The 24,291-nt window shown below is 31.3% G+C and overlaps 1 protein-coding gene across 1 annotated transcript; it reads right to left on the reverse strand.

Annotated features, from left to right (window-relative positions):
* Positions 1–1,945: 1,945 nt before the first annotated feature.
* Positions 1,946–24,069, reverse strand: LOC134725083 (zinc phosphodiesterase ELAC protein 2-like). The gene is made up of 21 exons (XM_063588601.1): positions 23,748–24,069; positions 19,983–20,030; positions 18,618–18,691; positions 17,849–17,913; positions 17,396–17,462; positions 15,852–15,962; positions 15,348–15,433; positions 14,107–14,165; positions 13,300–13,360; positions 12,522–12,573; positions 11,341–11,497; positions 10,385–10,606; positions 9,864–9,988; positions 9,134–9,224; positions 8,234–8,372; positions 6,151–6,305; positions 5,412–5,523; positions 4,878–4,998; positions 4,110–4,188; positions 3,454–3,601; positions 1,946–2,538 (listed from the first exon to the last, which is right to left on the reverse strand). Exons 1-21 carry the CDS (start codon positions 24,017–24,019, stop codon positions 2,377–2,379), a joined length of 2,406 nt encoding a protein of 801 aa, XP_063444671.1. The 5' UTR covers positions 24,020–24,069; the 3' UTR covers positions 1,946–2,376.
* Between the last annotated feature and the right edge of the window lie 222 nt (positions 24,070–24,291).

Raw genomic sequence — 24,291 nt, forward strand, 5'->3', positions numbered from 1 at the left:
GGTGCAGGCACATACAGAATTTTGCAGGGTTGAACCAGTTTGTTTGGCCCCAAACCCTCCCCTTACCCAGTATTCACGATGAACTTGGAACATCAACAGGCCCAGGGCTCAATTTTTGAAATTTTTTAGTTAGATTCTGTTGGCCTGTAGATATGATTTTTACAGGCCCGAGAGCAATTAAACAAGTTTGGGCTGCCACTCAGCGTGAAGACTGCTTACCTGGCTTGGGATAGTGGTGTAACAGTACAACATAAGAAAAACTATAAAAATCAGAATTGTTGATTTTATATTGTAACTTTGACGGAGGAGTTTTGATGCAATGCAAATATAAAACTATCAGATAGCAAGATGTTTCAATTAATAAATGTTGAGCCTGTTGGAGTGTAAAATCAGATACTGCTTACAAGAATACGCCAAATATCCCAACAATTTTGTGATGATTATGGTGTATTGTGTTTAAATATTCTAATTTGAAGCTACAGTAAAAAACCAAAGAAGAACAGAAGGCCCATATCTTGATGAGTTTTTCATACCTTCATACCTAAACTTTTTATTACCAAGTATTACAACAAGGTTAAAAATCCTAGATATATAAACTGTTCTTAATGTCAAATTTGGATACAAATTTGTATTTAAGCATTGAATGCTTCTTTAAGTAACTTCATTGGGGTGTAAAGCGTTGACCAAAGTACATTTTTGTATGAAGCGCCTAAGCACTTCATTCTAAAAATGTGCACATGGTCAACACTTTTACAACCCTATGAAGTTACAAAAAGAAGCATGCAATACTCATAATTACATGTTTTAACTTTTTAGCTAGGCTCATGAAAACACGATTTTTATCATTTTTTTTATTGAATTCAGCTGTGCACTTTATTTTCTTATCCCAGGCATAGATTACCTTAGCACCACTTTTTGGAATTTTGGGTCCTCAATGCTTTTCAACTTTGTACTTGTTTGGCTTTATAAATATTTTGATATGAGCGTCACTGATGAGACTTATGTAGACGAAACGCGCGTCTGGCGTTCTAAATTATAATCCTGGTACTATTGATAACTATAATGTGGACCTTGTGTTAATGTTCGTGAATGATAAGTTTTATTGCCTGAATCAATTGCTTAAGGAATTAAACATGATGTGCATTTAGCCAAACAGAATAACGTAATTATATGTATATTATATATAACCAGTCTTTTATCAAGAAAAGGCAAAGAAAACTCAAATTTAGCTGAAATCTTGTTTACTTTTATGGATCAGATTCATTAAAATTGAAAATGGAAAAGGGGAATCAGAGCGACAACAACCAAACCACAGAAAACTCTAAGGCCACCAATAGGTCTATAATCTCCATTTGTCATAGCCCACTATCCAGTTCTCCTTACCTCATTTATGACACCATTAAATGCAAAGTATCACTAAATTTTACTTGTCAAAAGAAACAGCTGCCACTATAGTTCCAAGGTAGGTTTTGTTTGAAAGAACTTTTGTGCTTCCGTGGTGTTCTGATAATGTCTGTATAACTCAACTGCAGTAGAGCAGAAAAAGAATTCCTTTACAAAATTGATGTAATCCTATCAGAGTAGCAAGAATTGCTTACTGTTCCGAATAAAAAGTTCTCTGTGAAGTGTTTGTGAAGGGTTGTTAAACTTTTTGTCTATTTTGTTATAAAAGCCCTATTTTTTGTCTTTTTACGACTTTGTATAATTTTATTTCCACTTGCAATTTTCTAACCTTTTTTTCTGAATATCACTACTCTCAGTGGCGGATCCAGCCATTTGAAAAAGGGGTGATTCCCAACCCAGGACAAAGGGGGGTTCCAACTATATGTCCCCATTAAAATGCATTGATCGTCCAAAAAAAGGGGGGTTCCAACCCCCTGGATCCGCCACTGACTCTATAATATTATTGCTGGTGAGCTTTTAAAAAATATTGATACAAAACAGATTGTTTTTAATACTTTATATTAATATCACATAAAACAATAAAAATAAAAAACAATAGAGCATTAACAAAAAATTTCATTTCTGTTTTGCCAGTACCATCCAATTTGTCATTGAAAGTCTCAACTAAATTACAAAAATGTCATAGTGGTTAACGTAACCAATTTACCAAGTACTTTCTGTGCAGCGTAGAATATCTACTGACTACTGTACTGAGCAATTGGAACTGGTTACAACAAACTTATAAGGATGACCAAATGACGCAAATAAAATATGTAACATCATAAAACCACATGCCTTTAAAATCTGTCCTTTAAGACTACCTGCATATGCTTATAAAACTATGCTAGTGTCCATGCTGTACACGTTATTGTTGTTTACTATGATTCATGATTTACTTTTTTCTCTTTGTCGTTGGACTGAATACTTTTTTTATCAGCTCTTTTCCTTAGACAAACTTTGAGATATTTCTTTGATCAGCTGAGATTTATTCTGTTTCCTTGTGTGTACTTGCATCACAAGATCAATATCCTCATGGAAAATTTTCTTCAGTGGATTTATCATATCGTACAAAACGCTAAGTTCACTTAGTTTTACCTGAAAAGAGTGCAAGGTCAAGAGTATTATACATGTAAGGCATGAATGCTTGTCTGCAGTAAAGATGGTGTTGACAAATTTGTTGATATGAATTCGAAGTGCCTTGATTACAAGTTGTATGAAACAAAATCTACATCTTTAATTTTTCATTAAAAACAGTGCTGTAAAACAAAAATAAAAAACATGCTTTAAATAACTCCTACTGCAATAACTTCAATATTTCTAAAGGTATGGATGGCTGACATATAGGTCAAGGTCAAACAAAACTTCCAGATGTATATGAATGTACATGCACTATATTGTTAGCATAAACTAAAATATCTGAGATACACTGTAGTGTATAAATTGTGTAAAAGTCATGTGACATATGTTGGATTGACATACTTATCACACTAAAAAGGAATATTAACCAAATGTAGCAATTTTTGTCAAAATGTCATGCATCATAACAAATCTAGAGAAAACTACCAAATCCTAAAATGTAAACTGACCAATAGAACATGAAAATGAGTTCTAAACCACATGACAAATATAAACAATATAAACAATATAAATTTTACAACAAATCTTCTAACAAACTCAAACACAGAAAGGAAGAACAACCTATATCCTTAAAACAATCTTAGAACTGGAGTGTTAAAATGTTAGGAAGGCAAAGTGACACTGAATATTCCAAGCAGGGAACCTACATACAAAACTTGTGGTAACACAAAAATATGAATAAGACCTATTTTCACGAAATATAGTCAAGCAGCATTCAAACTTAAATGCAAACCATATGGTCACATGTAATTGTCATTTGAACTCATTGGCAATCCTAAACTGTCTCTTTTTTCATAAAGCTGGATGACATTGACATTGACAATGACATTGAGTAAATCCAATGGCAATATGTGCCATATCTGAATTTGTTACCTTCATAAGGTCATATGCCAATCCAAATCTTTTATGGCTTGGATTGTCTTCAATTAGTGGTATTCTATGATATCTTTGGCTAAAATGTGTCAATATTTGATATTTCGCCTGCATCTTATTCCCCATGTCAAGTGCTTGCTTCACAGTGCTAAAAAGATAATAAGATCAAAATGACACAAGTTGTAAGTACATGTACTACATGTACCAATGAAACTATTCTTTGAGAACTATTCAGCATGTTGTTAACTATTCATGCAGCCACTTTTTTGTGCAAGTATCTTGTTGTTGCTCTTGTTAACAAGATAGCAATTTTTGCTTTTTTTCTTTCTTTTTTTTGTTTTGTTTGAGTAAAGCTTTTCAGTTTTTGTGTGGATGTCTCTATTTTTTTGTATATACATTTTGTATTCTAAAATACTGGAAAAGTATGATTTTTTAAAATCCAGAGCATAGAAATTTTTTTTTTTTGGCAAATTGTCCAAATATTTTTTTATTTGTGTTCCCGACACAGTTTTCTATTTATTTGTGGCGTAATCAGCATCAATTATCAAGATAATATTTGAAATATACAATATTTTGATTCATATCAAACTGTCCAATGGGAACAGGATTTTTAATTATTACCACACATAAAATATGCTAGACATTTTGATTCATACCTGTGTTGCAATTCTTGTGCAGTTTCAGCCATATCTGACTGTAAGGTGGCTTCATGGATTAACAAATCACAATCCTTTCCTAAAATTATCTATTAATATTACTGAGTGTTATGTGATCTCAATGTTTTTAAAATATACATTCTGAGTTAAATGAAACTGCAAAATTCACTAAACAAGAATGTGTCCAAAGTACACGGATGCTCCACTCGCACTATAATTTTCCATGTTCAATGGACCTTGAAATTGGATAAAAAATATAATTAGGCATAAAATTAGAAAGATAATATCATAGGGAACATGTGTACTAAGTTTCAAGTTGATTGGACTTCAACTTCATCAAAAACTACCTTGACCAAAAACTTTAACCTGCAACATGCACTTTCATTTTCTATATTGTGGACCGTGAAATAGGGGGCAAAAGTTTAATTTGGCTTTAAAATTAGAAAGATCATATCATAAGGAACATGTGTACTAAATTTCAAGTTGATTGGACTTCAGCTTCATCAAAAACTACCTTGACCAAAAACTTTAACCTGAAGCGGGACAGACATACGAACGAACAGACGGACGGACGAACGGACGAACAGACCAGAAAACATAATGCCCCTCTACTATCGTAGGTGGGGCATAAAAAATAGGTTTATTTTCCGCATAATCTTTTTTTCAATCTACTATTTTTCTTATCATTATGTTCTTCATTAATAATAAGTGTTTAAAAATGTTTAAATTATCAAATTGTGACCTTGATGTGAAAAAATACATAATTACCTGCTTCTACAAGTGACTGGCAAGGCATTGTATCTCCTGAATAAACTATTTTCCATCCAGAATTATGAACCAAAGAAACTCCAGTTGCACATGCATAATGATTGACAGGAACTGCTACAATCTACAATGCAATTAGTTTGCATTTTTTTTTTTATTAATAAGCATAATATCTTAATATGTTAGATTAAGTTTATAACTTTCAAGTTTTATTGAATTTTATAAAATTTCAAATATAAATTTAGCGATGAGTCCATTTCTGCACTTAAAAGAAACCTTCTTGGAGTACTTGTCAAAAAATTAAGAGATGTGGTACATGTATGATTGCAAATGAGTCAACTAACAATCAGGTAGTTCAAACAAGGTGGATATAAGCAACTATATGTCATTGTTCAGCCTTTCAACAATAAGCAAATCCCTATTGGAAGTTATAAACAGATCTCCCCATCTTCACGATCTATACTTTGACAAATCACGGCCCCCATGGTGTAATATAATTTTTTAACTGGTTCATTATACGTATATGTATGTAAGTACCTCTTTACAGTTGAGCAATGATAACACTGTCTGACACAATGCTGAATTTTGTTCCTCTTTATAATCAGCTGGTCTATAATGTTCTCTCATGAAAGCTTCATTAGGTACAAACCTGAAATGATAAAAACAAGTGTAATACAATTAACCTATTCCCAACTTGTTTGCTATCTCTTTCCAGTTATGTTCATAAAAAGATATTCAAACGAAAACAGACATGAATGAAATTACATCCTTGTTGGAAACATATGAAACACATAAAATTAGTTCATATTTAGTTAAAAAAAAATTTGTAGAGGAAAATTCAGATTGTAAATATAACATAGTTTCAAAAGGCAAGTTTACCCTTCTAAAACACCTGAGATCATCCCCAGTTATTGGTGGGGTTAGTGTTGCTTAATTAGTCTTTAGATTACTATATTGTGTTTTGTGTACTATTTTTTATCTGTTGGGTTTCTTTTTCCTTTTTAGCCATGGTGTTGTCAGTTGATTTTGGATTTATGAGTCCATCTGGTAACTTTCGTCTCTGTACTATAAGCAAAAAACAATCAATCAAAGTTTCTACTGATTTGGTCAAATACTGAATTTTTTAATCTTTAATTTGGCTATATATTCTTGCAATGATCTAGAAACATAATTCAAGAATATGTAAGAAATAAACCTGGTGTTCAATGGTAGTCTATAACAACATTTTAGTATTCAAATGATATGGACAAGGATAGTTTTATATATATCTACTTACTGTATTAATTCATAATATTTCATATGAAGTGTTTTATCAATTATTACATGAAGCCATCTTTTAATTCTGATTGGAGCTAACAGATAAACTTTAGTATATTCCTTTCCAGCTCTTTCTAATGCTGCTTTCCTGGCAAATAAAATACCAGCCAATCCCTGTAAAAGACACAAATTCTTATTCCAATCTATCTCATCTTAATTGAAATAGCATACAACTAACAATAAAATGGAATATCATTGTCACATAAAATATCTGTTTGTTCCATTCACTCTGGGAATGCCTTTAAAGAAAAATATTCTGTATTACTTATCAGTATGTGTGAGAAAAGAATTGTATATTTAAAGGAATTGAAACGCGACAGACTTCAAAGAAAATTTAATGACGCATCTTCAAAAACTTCAGTTGAATTCCCACTCCGTTTAAATATACAATTCCTTGGAGTGAGTCAAAAAGGTCATGATTTCTGATTCACCGACTTTCTTCTTTAAATTTCATACACCCTATGAAACATTTTAGACCACAAAAGACAATATTACATTGAAAAGCAAACATTCAAATCTTTACTCATCAAACAGGATATATAGTAGACTCCGGGCAATCGGATACCCAAAATGTCAGCTAAAAATATCCGATTGTCCGATATATTCAATTAGCCGATGAACGTATATTCCTCCAAGTTTTTTTTCAAAATTGACAGACACCACCCTAAGATACCAATAGCTATTCATAGCTGCTTTATTAATGGAAATTTGTAACTAATCTCGATGGTTTTTTCAGGTACAAGTTCGGATAATTCGGTTGATTGAGTAATAGATCGATCAGATGATTATATAAATGTATTTTGTTTATCTGTCAGTCTATTGATTTTTTAATTATGTGTTGATTATCTGAATAAAATATGTACCTCTTAAAAAATGAGACTTGTTGTTTTTGCGTGATTTGTTTCATTTGTGTGTTTAAACAGGTAAAAGCTAAAAATAGCTATGAATTCTCGGAAGTAGGCCACAGGTAAATCTATTAATAGCTACGATTCTCTACAGTTTTTTATTTATAAAACACATTTCCAATTTCAAGTAATACAATTATTTTTATGATTATGAAAATGGACATCAAGATGATTAAATTAATTTGCTTTTCTATCTTATCTGTCGTGCCTCGTGGTTCAAAATAAAAAGCTGAATATTATGTAAATTAGGAAAATGGCGTACGTGTGTACAAGTTACATAATTCTATTTCACCTGGGATATGCTATTGACACACGATTCCTTATTTTTACACGGGACTTCTATATATATTTTAATAAATTGTTGAGAAAGAGGTATATTTCATTCATATTTAATAAACATTGATGATCATCACGCACAGTTTATCATTTCTGTCGTGTGAAGTAAATGATAACGATCACATTTGGATAAACACATAACAAACACATCTTAGGCAAAATATATTACCAGATTCATAAAATAAACAAGACAACAAGAAAAATAATGTTTTATTTGACTATAAAAGATCGTTTTTATTAATGAAATGAAACATTTCTGTACTGAAGTTTTCTTAAACTTCGTAATGGCGCAACTTCCGGCTTCATTTCCTGTCAAGAAAAATATGAAATTATTTCAAAATATTCGATTGTACATGGTTTTCACACATATTTCATGAATATTCCTATCCAATTAGCCGATATATTCTAATAACCGATATTCGATTATCCGATGTATTTTGACTGAAATGTATAGGGAATGGTTCGGTGTTTTGAAATAATATTACAATAGCCGATATATTCGTTTAACCGATATCCGATTAGGTGGAGTCTACTGTATTATAATATCTGTAACACAATATTTTACAAGGGAAAATATATCAGGGCTGTTCCAGAAAATACTATGTCCCCCCCAGGGACGGTACTTTTTTTTAACCCCCACCACCCACAGAAATAAAATTTAATTAGAACAGCACTCCCTTTGCATTTTGGTATTTCAAATACAACCACCCACATAATATTTAAAAAAATTGCCTTCCCTGGGGGGGGGCATAGTATTTTCTGGAACAGCTCTCAGTAGAAGCAACACTACATTATACGTACTAAATGGTGATCAGCATGTAGGTGAGAGATATATATACATTTCATGTTTATCAATAGTTCATCAGTCTTATCTCCATACAACATATATAACTGATTGATAGTCCCATCACCACAGTCCATTAGAATACTGGTTTCTTCACTGAAATCAAAAGTTGACTATTTAATTGTATCAAAACATTATTCAGACATAATTTGTTTACCGGTGTAAAATTTAAACAGATATTAGTTATCTTCATGCTCATATTTAACTAAAGGCTACAATGTGACTTAATCATGTTAATCACTTCATATTTCTTATTTATTCTATATCATTTTTCATCTTTTAGATATCTTTTTCTTTTTCTCTTTTAGAGTTCCAAAGGTTCAAAGTTTCTTCAATGTGATATGTACATGTATATAACTGTAAGTCCCATGATTGATCTTCCAACTGGTGCTTTTTCTTTGAAATATTTAACCTCACAAAGCAAGTATCTTCTCGTTACAATATCCCATCTTTTGTTTATCTGGATTAATCCTTGGTCAATTGGGGCAGTTTATTCATAAAATCAAAATTGGAATCTTATGTTTAATGTGTATTGAATGACTTCATTAAATGAATACAAAAAATATTCATTTTCCAAATGAATTTCATTTGTAAGTTAAATTAACCACCTGATAAACTTCTAACATTATATGTTTTCCTTTCCAAATCTAAAAACATTTTAGACAACCCTTTTTTTCTTTTGAACTTTATTTCATAAAAACATTCATCCTTTACGAGCTTAAAAGGCAGTATGGAAACATTTTCATTGTTAATAGCCTCTACAGTGACTTTTGACTCTTCTTCCCAGTGATCATAAGAGGTTTACTGTTTCATCATTAACTACCCAAAGTTTCCCTTTTTATACAGTACATACTTACTCAATATTAATAATAAAACTTGTGACATTACGAAATTTTCCTGGAAACCCAGAGCCTGTTCCTAAGAATGCAACCTCTGGATCCTGAGAATCTGAAAATAAATTCATCATTTATTAGCATTATTAACTACTATGAAATACTGGATCTAAAAATATCAATTACTCTAAAATTACTTTAAATACCTGATTTCTGTAATATAGTACATATTTTATATATATTAAAAATAAATATTATATTTTTATATTTTCTGTAAGAATTCAATTTGATTATTTTTTTAATAACTTAAAATTTTTAAAATACCTGATTTTATTTTTTAAAAAACATTTTATTAGATTGATAAAATAAATTATTTTATTTAAGTGTTATGATGATCAGTACAGCTGTTGTTACAGGGGAAATAACTCCTTAATTCAATGCATGGACAGCAAACTTTATGAAGTGTTACAATTATATTATGTCTTTTTGTTTTGTACACACATCATTATCAATTTAATGGAATGCAACTGGCATGGAGGTGAGAGGTTTAGCTAGGTATAAAACCAGGTTTAATCCCCCATTTTCTACATAAGAAAATGCCTGTACCTATCAGAAATATGGCAGTTGTTATCCATTCGTTTAATGTGTTTGAGCTTTGATTTTGCCATTTGATTATGGACTTTCTGTTTTGAATTTTCCTTGGAGTCTGGCATTTCTTTGATTTTACTTTTTTATTTCTACATCTAATACTTACTGTTATTTTCTAATTGTTTAGTTGACAATAATGATTTGTAGTCTGTTATAGTCTTCATAAAATTCTCATCATTAGAAAGTTTGGTGACCATTTTACTTCCAATATCATCTGGTATACAAAGGTCGCTACAAATAGGAACATACTGCTTAACAAAAAATGTAATATGCTTGTGATATAAAAAAATAATTTAACCATAAAATCAGACTTCTAGGACGATTCAATATAATTGAATAACAGTCATGTACAAATTTACTGCGATTTAAAATATTATGCAAAATGCATTAAAATTAGTAAAGTTGAAAACATAATCTAAAACATTATTTTTGTTTTCCATTTTGTCAGTATAATGCTGTCTAAAACCAGTGTTTTTTTCTACTAAATGAATTCCAAAGAGAACAATGTATATGCATTCAATGAGACGGTCCTGTTTGCAAAAATTTAAATGGTCTAGTAAATACCAAATGATTTGAAGGAATGGTTTTATTTACTTTCCAATACCAATAAACAATGCCATAACTTACTCAGATATTCCAAGTTTAGGTCTGTATGAATATCTCATGAATGGTTTAGCCATTATATAATTTTCCATTGGATAATTTTCCATCTGCTGCTTTTCCATATGAATTCTGGGAAATATATCTGGATGGACCATGTTTAGTATGCTCTGAAGCTGTATCATACCTTCTGATGTCATATTACTTGTTTTCTCATGCAAAAACATGTGTACTGTGGAACTAGGAAATCTGAAATTTAAAACAGAATTCTGGCTTTCAGATAACAAACAACAATTTACGACTTTGACAAATCTATATTTAACATTGCTCATTAACCATTTCCTATCAAACTAGTAAAATCAATTTATTCTATAAATAGACATTATTTCAAGAAATTTCTCATATATTCTGATGATTGTGTAATTTGTGTTTATTTTTTACTATTAATTTTGTTACTTTCTGTCTTGTGGCTTTTTGTTCATTAACTTGCAAGTTTATTATAGTCTTCTGCCTACCTTCAAATTTTTATCAATAACTGGGTTGTAGACATTGTAACATTAGTCATGAAAGTTTCTTATTATTTTCAGTGTCAAAAATGATCTTCCTTAAAATTTGTAGGTTGCTATTCATAATTTTTCAGCAAAAGTGTGTGAGCTACATTACATCTGTTATATTATTTTTTTGTTTGAAATTTGTCTTGATTGACCTACATTATATTGTATGTTTCATCATGGACTAATGTATCGCAAAAGACTGCAACACGGACAAAAGGATTTCAATCGTTCAGGATACACATGATACATAAAGTGAATTTAGATTTTTTCATGAATTTTGTCTTCAGAAAATTTGCTGTATAAGCTTTTGAAAACTTACAATGAATTATCTTCCCCTTTATCTTATCCCCATTTTTTTTCAGATTTAAACTTTTACTAAACACTTAAAATCGTTTAGCAATGTGTAAATAGAAACAGGAATTAAGTTACCTCTGTATAAACTGTTGATACTGTTGATTATTGACCATGTTATATGAGGACATGTGTACTACTAATTCAGCTGAGTTGTCATTGTCTCCTTGACACTCTGATAACTTCTCAGATCTCAATAAACTGTACAAATAGTCTTCATTTGGACATTCAACAACTGTAAAGAAATAATTATAATAATGAAATTTTGATAAGCTTATTTCTAATGTTGCATTACAATTCCTTAATTCTCTTTTTTCTGGTATAACAAGGATTCAGATGTTAATATTAAACTGATCATTGTTTTAAGAAAATTGATAATTTTTATTTGCCGCCGAGCATATAACAAAAACTTGTCTAAGGTGGAGAGTTGTCTCAACGACAATCATATCACAGCTTCTTACTTTTGTATATAAGATTGTAAGGAGGCATTATTTCTTGATTACACTGTTCTAGCTAACTTTTAGTAATTCTGATGTATCCTATGTAGTAGCACTGCTTCACTTATAGATGTAATCTGGTACCAATATGATAAATTGCTGTATTGGGCTGAATTTTGTTAGTACCCTACTTTCTTTGATTTCATGACCAATGATTATTTCATGAAATTTCATGAAAAAGAATGGTTTTAACAAATGTATCATGCCCTAATTCTTGATCATGCTATTTCATGTAACATGATCATATGAAATACCTTGAAAACCCAAGTGTTTATAAAAAAAAGTTGTGAGTAGTTTGATCATTTAGTCATAAAAAACCATGAACAAAATCTTGTAACTCTAAATAATTGTTTTCAAAAATTAAATCAGGGTTGCGTGATTAAGAAACTGATGGGCATTATTTTAGTCTTAAACCCTTAATTACGAGCCATAAAAAGTTATAAAATTCTAATGGCTATTATCAGTACAATACATTTGTACCTAGTCCAAATAATTATGACTTCTTGAAAGGCTGTGATATTTTTTTGGGGGGGATGTAATTTCCGTCATCTGATCTGCTTTTGTAATGATTGCTTTTGGGCTATTTATCTTTTCTGTACAAACATAATACTCAATTGAAAAAAAAGTATACAAACCATTAAAAATCCTGACAGCACCTGAAACATAGTTTTTATATGGTCTTAACATTAGTGTGCCATTAATGCCTTTGACAGAACTATGCTTGAACCTCCTCAAATACAACAGAAATATTAGAATGTTTACCAATAATAGGTCTTGCAATATCTTTTTCTGTTAGCACATCATCAGGATAAATCTGAAAAATATATAATATGGTATCAGTCTATCTTTTAATCATACACGTCACATACAGTGATATTGTTTGCCTTAAATTACTGGAGAATATTAAAAGACTTTTTCCCGTGGAGAACAATCCCTATTTGAAAAAAAAATGGCTTAAAATTATTCCAAAAAACCCCACTTTTTTCCCAAACAGTGCAGTCTCAGTAGTAATTGTGCATGAATACAATCTGAAAAATGCTCCCAAGTTCAATCTGAACAAAGCTCATTAAAACATTTTTCTTGCCTAAAATGACTATATGCGCAGATTTGAGGGTCTATTTATGTATCATCACTGACAATAAGGGGTCTTATTTCAAATTAGGGTTTACCTCTTGAAAGGAGGTCTGCAAATTGAAGTTCTGGTCAAATTCATGGTTTATAACAAATTTCCCAATTTGATAAAACATGTTTTCACAATAAAAAATTGTTGAAGGCTATACAAGGACCTATAGTTGTTAATTTTTGTGTCATTTTGGTCTCTTGTGGAGAGTGGTCTCATTGGCAATCATACCACATCTTCTTTTTATATATATAGAATCCTGCTTTTAGCTGAAAAACAAACAGTTTTATTTCATATTTAGACAAGGAAATGCATTTTTTTAAACCAAACCATATTCTCTGCTCCTCTTTGACACAGAGGAACTTGAATTGTTCAGATGTTATTACACTGGAAATTTTGTAAATATAAACATTGACTTACTATTCTTCCATCAGATAGAGTAACATCATCTCCATCACGTAACTGTTTTACCATGGAAACACTACAAGCAAAACAATTGTAACATATAAGATTAGCAATTCCCCAAAGTTATAAATGCTTTAATGTACAAGAACTTTGAATAACAATTTTGATAGCAAAATTTTAAAGATTTTGATTTCATTTTACCTTTTTATGAATGATTAAAATTATCAACAACAATGTAGTTTTTATTGTCTGACAATTTTTTTTAAGAGGAATGTTGTCACAAATTTATACAAGATAACCAACTATTTTCAAAGAAAATTAAATATTGCTTTTTTCATTGTATTCATATATCTAGACTGTTATCTCATTTACAAATTTTAGTATTTTTTCCCATAATTTTGTTGTTGTTTCATTAAGAATGTCTTACTAAAAAATAAATGGAGAATGTAACATTATAAAGGGACATAACTCAATAACTGTAAAGGTGACACAACCCAAATTAAAAAATTATCCTTACTTTTTTGTGGTGATAAATATTGTGTGTAAGTTTCATAACCATTGATAAAATTTGTTTAGGGAACCTATGGTTACAGAACGTGGAACTAAAGTTTGGAAGGGACAGACAGAGGGACAAGGTAAACACTCTTAAAATGCCATTTCTGTTGGGGAGGGGGCATAAAAACATTTATTTAGATATCCTTCCAATAAATCAAAAAGGTATAACATTCAATTCAATAAAAGAAAGCATGACTTTACCTATTTAAAAGTAAACATTGCCTTCAATAATATTTAGGGAATTAAAAAAAAATAACTTGTACTTACTCATTTATACCTAAGTCTATACACTTCTGATAATTTACCACTTGATTTTTAGGATTGGGCTGAAATAATACACATTCATGAAATTAGGTCATATTTTCCTGTGCATTACGTTTGCGCGCATTAGCATTACATTTGCGCGCAAAAATCGTTACGTTTGCGCACAGCTTTTGATTACATTTGCGCGCATTTTTTTTAACAGGTAAACTCAGGTAAAATACAGGTAATAATATTAAATAATTCATTATTTTTTTCAAACATTTACAAGTATAAGTAAACCTTCCGTTAGTCTAAGTCACCTGCTCAACAACGAGGAGGAAGAAGGGTTTCGAGAAGTATAAGTCCGTCTTATTTTGCACAAACAGTAAATCCTAGAAATATAAACAGATACAAATGTTAAAATGTTAAATCATAGCTAATCTAACCCGTAACAATACTCAATACATGACTTTACATGTCGGTACGTGCCGAAAACTTGAAGCCAACTGCTTTTAGGAACGACAGGAACTGTCAATTTCCCCATCCTGGTATTTTCTGAATTGCTCCATCAAATAATATATTTTCTCTTTTCTACTTCTGCACACTACTGCTGCTGTGTCAAGCCCTCTCAGTTTGATGTGTGTGGTGGTCTGCATTGCGATTTCAAAGTCAATACGCATGATTCTTTTCAAAAATTAATAATGGATAGTCATATTTATTTTGAAAAAATTTGTAATTTGATTTGATTTCTATTTATATTTTACCTGAGTTTACCTGAGTTTACCTGTAAAATCAATGCGTGCAAATGTAATCAAAAGCTGCACGCAAAACATTTTAATCCCCAAATGCACGCAAATGTAATCAAAAGCTGCACGCAAACATAAAACATTTTAATCCCCAAATGCGCGCAAACGTAGTGCGCCCATATTTTCTGAATAATGCCATTTTAAATTGTGGCAACAGAAAAGTTTACAATTAATTGCCTGTAAAAATGTTTCCTAACAAAAAGAGAAATATCTTACACAAAACAAAACAAATCATTTATTATTATGATTATTTATACAATACAAAATACAATTATTCTTTTCATTCTTTATCTAAAATAAATACCATAAAACTTTTATGTCAATTGGTTTTTAACTAGAGTATGTTCAGTAACTATACATATGTAAAAAAAATATTCTTATTTCCTTTCTTTCTACCATGTCTACTGAAAAAATAATTTCAATAAAATGACAAATTTTGTTAAAATTTGTTCTACATACCTTGATAATATAGGCATAAGTACAATCTGGGTCTGATAATGGTGTATAAAATGATAGAAGCTGTTGTGATAATGGACTAGAAGATTCTGGAATAAAATGAATAATAAATATGAATTGCACCACATCTTAAATATAGCAGAGATAAAAACTTGGTAACATGTATATGCAGAAGCTGTGATAGTAAAACTGCGGAAGGAAATGTACTCATAGTTATTTATTTCAAGCAAAATTTGCTTGCTGCTAAAACAGATTAAATTGTATCTGAATATTGAAAAATAATGTATGTTACTTTCGAAACCATTTATCTTCTTTAAAACACTCCATTCCAAATTACCTTTTTTCCAATCCATATTATTGGAGTAATTAAATAGGGAATGCATGTATGGGACACAGATGGTGCCCTCACTTGCATATAAAGTTATAAAGGGACATAATTCAAGAACAGTAAAATTGACAGTACCACAATTTTGGGATGTAAAAATTATAACTATCAGTAATTTATACCTTGGTCTTTTGGGGGATTATACAGATCTTCTTTCTTCTCTGGTAACAATGGAACGTAGTCAATACTTAAATCAGGATTGGAAAAACCTGTCATCTCTTTTGATTGTCTTCCTGTTAAAGTATACAATACATGTCAAAGGCTAACTTAAAATTTAAACAGATTTATTCGGAAAGAATATATTATAGTTAGTTACGATACTGTTGTAAAGTCATAAAAAATTGCATATTTTGGAATTAATATTGATTCACTCATGGGGTCTTTGCATGGAAAAACAAACACATTTATTCTAAAACCAATTGTTGGCATGATACCTGTTATATTCTTCTCCTATACTTTATGATGGTATTTATGATACTAATCCACTAACAGCATGAACAGTAGGGATTGTACTTGATTTTCATATGATGATTAAATACATGTAACTACAATGTTTCAAAGAATCAAATCATATTTGTCCCTTTTTTAATAGCAATACTTAAATTTGTTTTAATGCCTTTCTTAAACAATTGGCTACATATATATATACATGTATTACTTTAATAGTGTGGTCACATATCAATTTTTTCTCTCTCAGAATAAAATTGAGAATGGAAATGGGGTATGTGCCAAAGAGACAACAACCTGACCATAGAGCAGACAACAGCAGAAGGTCACCAACAGGTCTTCAATGCAACGAGAAATTCCCGCACCCAGAGGCGTCCTTCAGCTGGCCCCTAAACAAATATATACTAGTTCAGTGATAATGAATGCCATACTAAACTCCAAATTCTACACAAGAAACTAACAGTTTAAATAATACAAGACTAACAAAGGCCAGAGGCTCCTGGCTTGGGACAGGCGCAAAAATGTGGCGGGGTTAAACATGTTTGTGAGACCTCAACCCTCCTCCTATACCTCTAGCCAATGCAGAAAAGTAAACGCATAACAATACACACTTAAAAATTCAGTTCAAAAGAAGTCTGAGTCTGATGTCAGAAGATGTAACCAAAGAAAATAAACAAAATGACAATAATACATAAATAACATCAGAAACATGAATTTCTCTGTTATTTCAAAATCCAAACTCTTTTTTTCGTATAATTGTGACCACAGAAAAACTAAACTAACTGCAAATCAAAAGTTAAACTGAATTAATTTTTTCATAACCTTTGACAGGTTTTATTTTTTCAAAATTTCTAATTTGCAAATCAAAAAGATCTGAATATATCTAGAAATGGTTTTGGTGCATATGATAAGAAGTCTTGAAAGTCTTATAGAAATTGGTCAACTTCCAAAGAATAACTATTGGTTTGAATTCTTATTCAAGGAAAGTACATGTAACGGTTGCCTGGTTATTGGCACTTAGTATAAATGCTTTCTAGCCATCTACTGATCCAGTGATAAAATATGCTAGGTAATATCTGCCTAATAGCATTCTCTATATACATGATATATACATTGATAATATAAAATTATATCAACTATGAGTGAAAAAACAATCCAGGTACATGTAATTTACCATTGATCTGTAAGACCACTTTATAAAAAGAAGAAATATATTTACCAATATCCAATTTTGTTCTGACGTCATCGTAAAGCATCATATAGGCTTTTCTTTGCACTACTGATTCCTTCAAATAAAAACAAAAAAATAATGAAATTCCAAATTCAATGATTACCTGAATAACAGGTTCATGACTTTGAACAGACAGACATAAAATGTGGTGCAGTTAAACATGTTTGTAAGAGATCAACTTAAACCCTCCCCTAACATGAGAAAATGGTGCAACAGCACAATATATGAATGAACTTTATACTTTGTTGAAAAAAAAATCATTAGGTTGAAAGTATAATTTGACACTCAGCACACCAAAATAATATAGAAACACAAAATAAATAAGTACCAACCCAAAACTGTACAAGCAACAATTTCTATTGATCTTTCCTTTGCTTTATTGACATATTTTTAATTTATACCAAATATTTAATTTTTACTAATTATAAATATCATACTTACAATTCCAACAGGTCCATGTACAGTAACCTTTCCAACACCTGCTACTGCTAAACCTAGAGACATTCCTGCAAAATAAATTTTCAATTAAATTTATTCATATCTGAGAACATGGAAAATAACTATATACATGTAACAAAGATGTTTCTAGCTGAAGGTGAAAAACCAAAATAATTTATTAACAAATTTGAAATGTTCGCAACTGAGACAACTATTCCAAAGAGACCAAAGATCAAGGATGTATAAACAAATAAAGCATCATGAGCATGTGTAGAGCACTGTGTGGCCTTCATCAATGAGCAAAGCCAAAACCATATAAAATTGAACGCTTTACATTGACACCATTATAGAAAAATGTGAACCACCAAAACTAATGCAAGAGCATGAATTATGCTTAAAACAGATTAATATTTTTAAACACAAGTTTACACAAAGATATAACATGTATTAAGTCTTTGATATTTGTACCAAAAATCTGACCTAAAAAATAGGTTGTTTAGACAGTTGTTGGATTTTAACAACAAAAGATAGTCGTACAACATGAAAAATACATTCATATAAATAAATTTCAGGGCCTTTTATAGATTACTATGTGGTAAGGGCTTTACTTATTTTTGAAGGCAATACAGTGACCTATAGTTGTTAATTTCTATGTCTTTTGATCATTGTAGAGTGTTGTCTCATTGGCAATCATACAACTTTTTTTTTTTATATATATATTCAATTTGGTACTGATTCATTTCTATTTTTACTTTTAAATGGACTAACATACCATATAATCCTCCAAGATTGTCCCAAGACTTATGAGTGATGAAAACGTTTTCTATTTTAGCAAACTTTTTGAAGCTACAAAATACATTAAAAAAACATTTTTTTTTTAATTTCAGGTCTAATGCAGCATTAACATAATAAAGATTGGGAAATAATATCGTAACCTTCAACAAATGTTTAACCACATATTTCATAGAAGTGATGGAGTGCATTTAGGTTTCAAGGGGCGTATGATATTTGCGCCGATTTTGAAAATTTTCATTCTTTCATTTGCGCCAATTTCATTTTTTCATTTGCGCCGATTTTTTATTTGCTCCTAATTAGATTTACAGGTAAATTAATACTTGTACATGTACTATACCATTGGTAAAATTTTGTTCTAAATGTTTTTCATTTATGTTTAAGATGATTTTGATTCATATTTTTCTGCAACTTCATTGCAACATGATGGGCATATTGCACACTGAAACGAGCCGAGGAGACAATTCCATAATCATCAAGGGCCATACATATCAGAAGGTTAGTGTCCTGAAATATAACAACATATCTTACTAATGTACCATAAAACTGTGTAAAGCCAGAGTCACCACGGATTTTATTGTCAAAACACAGATTCAGCATAAACATGTGGCAGATGTCCGAAAGACAGAGGCTAAAGAACTACGGTTTCGGTCAGGGAAAAGGTCTTGAGATGTATCTTGTAGGCCTTTTTCCATCTCCCCACTGTGAGCAGGGGAAAACAGTTATATACATGTTATAATTGACAATTCATAAATTTGTACAAGTGGCTAATGGAAGAGGTCTATAATGTTAAATAAAAAATAACATGACTTGGATGGAGAGTTTTCTCACTGGCACTCATATCACATCTTCTTATATCTATTCACCTGTAATTTACCTGTAAAAAAATCGGCGCTAATGAAAGAAAATATCGGCGCAAATGAAAGAAAAAATCGGCGCAAATGAAAGAAAAAATCAGTGCAAATGAAGTGCAGATCGGCGCAAATGCAAAACGCAGGTTTCAAGATAGTTATAAGTCTTTGAAGTTGATGTATATATACATGTACATGTGAGCAATGGAAAAAGAATGATTTTTATCAAGATTTTCTATTTAAGCATTGACATCCCTAAAATAAGGGTAAATAGTTATTATACAGAAAAGGGAAACTCACTGGACATCATGACTGCGTAATAAAAGCTTAAATTTAGAGATGAAGTTTCTTGTTTCTTTTTTTAATGATAAATCTGTACATATGTTGTTATAAGACGAGATGAAAACAATATAGTTGGTTCTTTAAATATGAAAACAAAATCTGCTATTAAAGATATTACCATTTAAAATGGAATAAATTAAGGATTTACTTACCAAACATTCTTTATTCTCTGGGTTCCTTCTCCACAATTAAATACAAAACTGAAATAGATAATTATTAATATCTGAATATATACATGATATATGCAATTCTATATAGTCAAATTATTCACTAAATAAATGAAATTTACATTGTTAGACTCACACGCTCTGTCAATTTGTCTGTAAAATTCAAAAGAACGATATTGTTAATGCATGGTGTCTTTCTGCATGTTTTGAATCAAGAATATGTACAACATGAAAGTTATAATCAGATTATTGAAAAAATACAGATACATTGAAGCTCTTATGTATTTTCATCTATCAGGAGAATGATATAAATTCTAAACAGTTTAAGGTGAAATGGTTGATGATAATATATACAGTACTACCCGTGACATTGTCTTAAGGATGTTGACCATAAAATTTGTGCAGTGTTCTCCTTTTTTTACTAAGGTAAGGTGGGTGTTTTGAAAAAAAACACTTGCAACCGGGTAGTTTTTTTTAACATTTTCAACCGGGTTTATTTTTTTCAGTTTTACTGTGGGTTTTCTGTTGAGGTCACAAATAGAAGGATAAGTATTGTATTCACATTTAATGGACTTGAACCATTCTTCTGCTTTCACTGCTAGCCTTTCATGAAATGATTTGACAAATTAGTTTTGTGCATCTCGGATAGCAGATCATAATCATGATAATGGCTTTTGCAGGACTCCCTCCTCCAACGAAATCAGCTAATACATGGCCTATCGAACCAAGTTCCACGCTTCAGTGCTGAATTTTTGGCACACATAACAGTAATATCCTTCTGTGACGATTATCCATTTATTTTAAAATCCTGTTCATATTTATCACCACCCCTCAAATGAGGGGTAATCTCTCAATGTAATGACTATACCTTTTATGAGGGGTATGTTTAAAGAGAAAAAGACGAGGGGTAACCTCTCAATGTAATGACTATCCCTTTTATGATGGGTACATTTAAATAGAAACAAATGAGCACATATTTGTTTCTGGCCATTTTATCTTAATGGACACTCTTTTAGAAATGTTGTACCAAATAAAACGATTTCCCCTCTTGTATGGTAATAAATCTAAGTTTTTCTTTTCTTCAACAGTTATATGACCCCTTGCCGGATGGACAGTCCCTCATTAAAGGGATATCCTTTAGTCTTTAGTCTTTAGTATGCGTCATCTTGACACTGATTTTCTCATATGTACTTTCGTCACTTGCGCGTTTGAATACATTAATCACGTTTGTATTTTCTCTTTGTACTTTCACTTTAATTTAGGTAGGCGCTGTTGATACTGATTTATAAAAACAAATGATCAAATCTTTGAGTATCGTCTATAAACTCGGAAACTGCATATTGTATGTCTGCACTGGCTTCGGTGTTAAGTAATTCTTCTAGATCTAGATTAAGTGTTCCTATTTTGAAATATATTGACTGGCGGAGTTTTTCTCTATCCAAACTGTAATTGCCACAAGATAATAAAAAATGTTCTACAGATTCTATTTCTCCGCAAGTACATTTGTTGTCTTCTACATGTCTGTTAATGAAATGTTGATACCCCTTTAGTTTGGAGTATCCTGATCTGAGACTGTTTAGTATATTGAAGTGTTTTTTTGATGGGAAGTCGAGTTTGATTTTTTTTGATGCATCTGGGTGATGATTAAAAAATCTTCTCCCAACCTCACTAGATTCCCATTGTGTCTTCCATTTTTTAATGACTGATGTTCTCGCCGCTTGTTTGATGTCTTGTCTTGTCGTGATTGAAGACATTTCCTCCCTATTATCTGCCTCTTTTGCCGCTGCTTTTGCCAGACGGTCAGCCTGTTCATTTCCCTCTATATCAGAGTGCCCCGGTGTCCAAATGATGTTGATAATAAAACCTTTTTGTTCCAATTTTTTTTTCCTGTTTTTGATTTCTTGTATGGTTTTGTGATAATTTTCTGATTTCCAATTTAAGGTTATAATGCCTATGGCGGATTGACTGCCAGAGTATAGGTTAAGTTGTTTAACATTGCGGTAATTATAATTGTCTATTTTTTCCAGCACAAGTTTAATGGCTACTAGTTCTGCTAGTAGTATTGATCCTCTGTTTGATACAGGGTACTGTATTGTTCCCTCATTTTGGGATTGTTCCCAACCTGTTCATCTTCGCGATCGCCTGTGTGCCTTTTCTGTTGGTTTGATACTTGTTTTTCAATTTCAACAATTTCAATTCAACTATCCGACTTATATGGCTTAGAATTTTCTCTATCCCCATCGTCATCTGCCTTTCCCTTCCCCCGATTTATGATTAAGAAAAGCAAACATTGAAATTTGACGATCCGCCATTTTTGTCAATGAAAACAAACTGCGAGGCGCGAATAGTATTTAAATTATTACGGTTCGGAACCGAAAAAAATTCCGGAATTTAAAAAAAAAGCCGACCACCTCCTAAAATGGAAAGGTGGTCGGCTTTGAAAAGAAGGTGGTCAGCACAACCGGCTTAAATGCCGAATGGAAAACACTGTTATGTATTTGTTTATGTCCAGCATTGTCCAGTGCATCTCCTAATGAGCAACATGGTGATTGATTGATTTTTTGGTGTTTAAACACCACTGTTAAGCACCTATATTTTTTCTTGGCTGCAAGTTTTTATTGGTGGATGAAGCCGGTATGCTCTGGAGATACTTACTATTTAAGTAAGGCCTTACTCAACGCCTGCTATATCAACTTCATATATAACCTGTTAGAAGAGTGTATGTGGACAGCAATAAAATTGACATTAAAAGTACATGTATAAGCCATTCCATTATCTCAATATCAATAAGGGATCGGTTGGGGGGAACCACACGAATTTCTGGAATCAAGTAAAAAAAAACAGTAAAATAAAGGAATTGATGCAAATTGTGTGTGGGAAGGACAATGTAGGATGTCACTGAAAACATGTGCACATCAGATGTCAAATGGTGGAGTGAGCAACAGGCATGCTCATTCATTTTGTCATTCATACATGCACAAAAAATGTATAAAATTAGAGATTTAAATTGGTCTATTGCCATATTGCCATTATCATGATTATGGGTCAACAAAAACAGAGACATGTATTTATATGTCTCTGACACTGGAAAAATTTAAGGTTCATCATAACAAATGGACAAATATGGCCGTATTTTTACCTAAAAAACTTCTCTGTGTACAGACTTACCTGTGCTGTTTGGAAAGTGTTAATGCCTAGCATCCACTAGATATATAAAAGTTAAATGCATTTTGTGTTTAAGAAAGATAAAATCTTTCTTGGTTTTTGTTTGGCATTTTTTTTCCTTTTTTCAGAAGGTGCAAAAATAAACAAACACCTGAATTACTTTGATACTGTCCACTCACTGACTCAGATAAACTCTTTAACTCGCCTATAGTTGAGTGTGTATGGTCAATTAAGGACAATGAAAACAATACAAACCGGTTTTTTACCTGAGGGAGCATCTCATAGTTGTTCCACAACTTAGTCAATTTTCACACCTTTTGCACGAAGGAAAAAAAATGCCCATCAAAATCCAAAAGAGATTTTATCTTTCTGAAACACAAAATGGATTTAACTTTATTATATCTAGTGGATGCTAGGGATTAAAACTTTTCCAACTTTACAGGTAAGTCTGTACTCAGAGTAATTTTTGGCATGTAAATACAGCCATATTTGTCCGTTTGTTATGATGAACCTTAACCCCCACTAGAACAGCCTATTCTGTCTGGTATAATCACTATCAATATATCTTTTATCATATCTATTTACCTCCCATTTGTTGTGACTAAGATAACTGATTTTGGAGTGCCTGGGCCACCACTGGATATCACACATAACTCAACAAAATTACTGAAACTTGATGTCCTCACGACATTCTGGCTTTTCTGCAAACTTTCTGTCGATTTTCCCTCTGGCTTAAATTCACGTTTACCCGTATGCCTCTTAAATCTAGCATTGAATCTTCTAACTACTTTATTTGTTTGTGGTCTTAATAGAAAAGCGAGTAAACCTCTTTGTACAATAACATTTCTGCAAAGCATGATGAAAGATGGAAGAGCCCCTAAAATGAGGGAACGGAACGACCATTTGTGTATATTTTTACATTCCATTTCCTACCAGATAATGTCCTTTAGCCAGGAGCACCTCTAAAGTGAATATATCGATTTTAATAATTGTACTATCACTGAAATCGTGTTGTTGGTTTACATATACTGATTACTGTAACATCTCTTATTCAACATTTGATATTAAAATTTTGTTATTAAATAATTTATCATATAAGCTATGTTAACAGAGGGACGAAAGATACCAA

This window comes from Mytilus trossulus, chromosome 7 (genome assembly GCF_036588685.1).
Source record: "Mytilus trossulus isolate FHL-02 chromosome 7, PNRI_Mtr1.1.1.hap1, whole genome shotgun sequence".
Lineage (NCBI taxonomy): Eukaryota > Metazoa > Mollusca > Bivalvia > Mytilida > Mytilidae > Mytilus > Mytilus trossulus.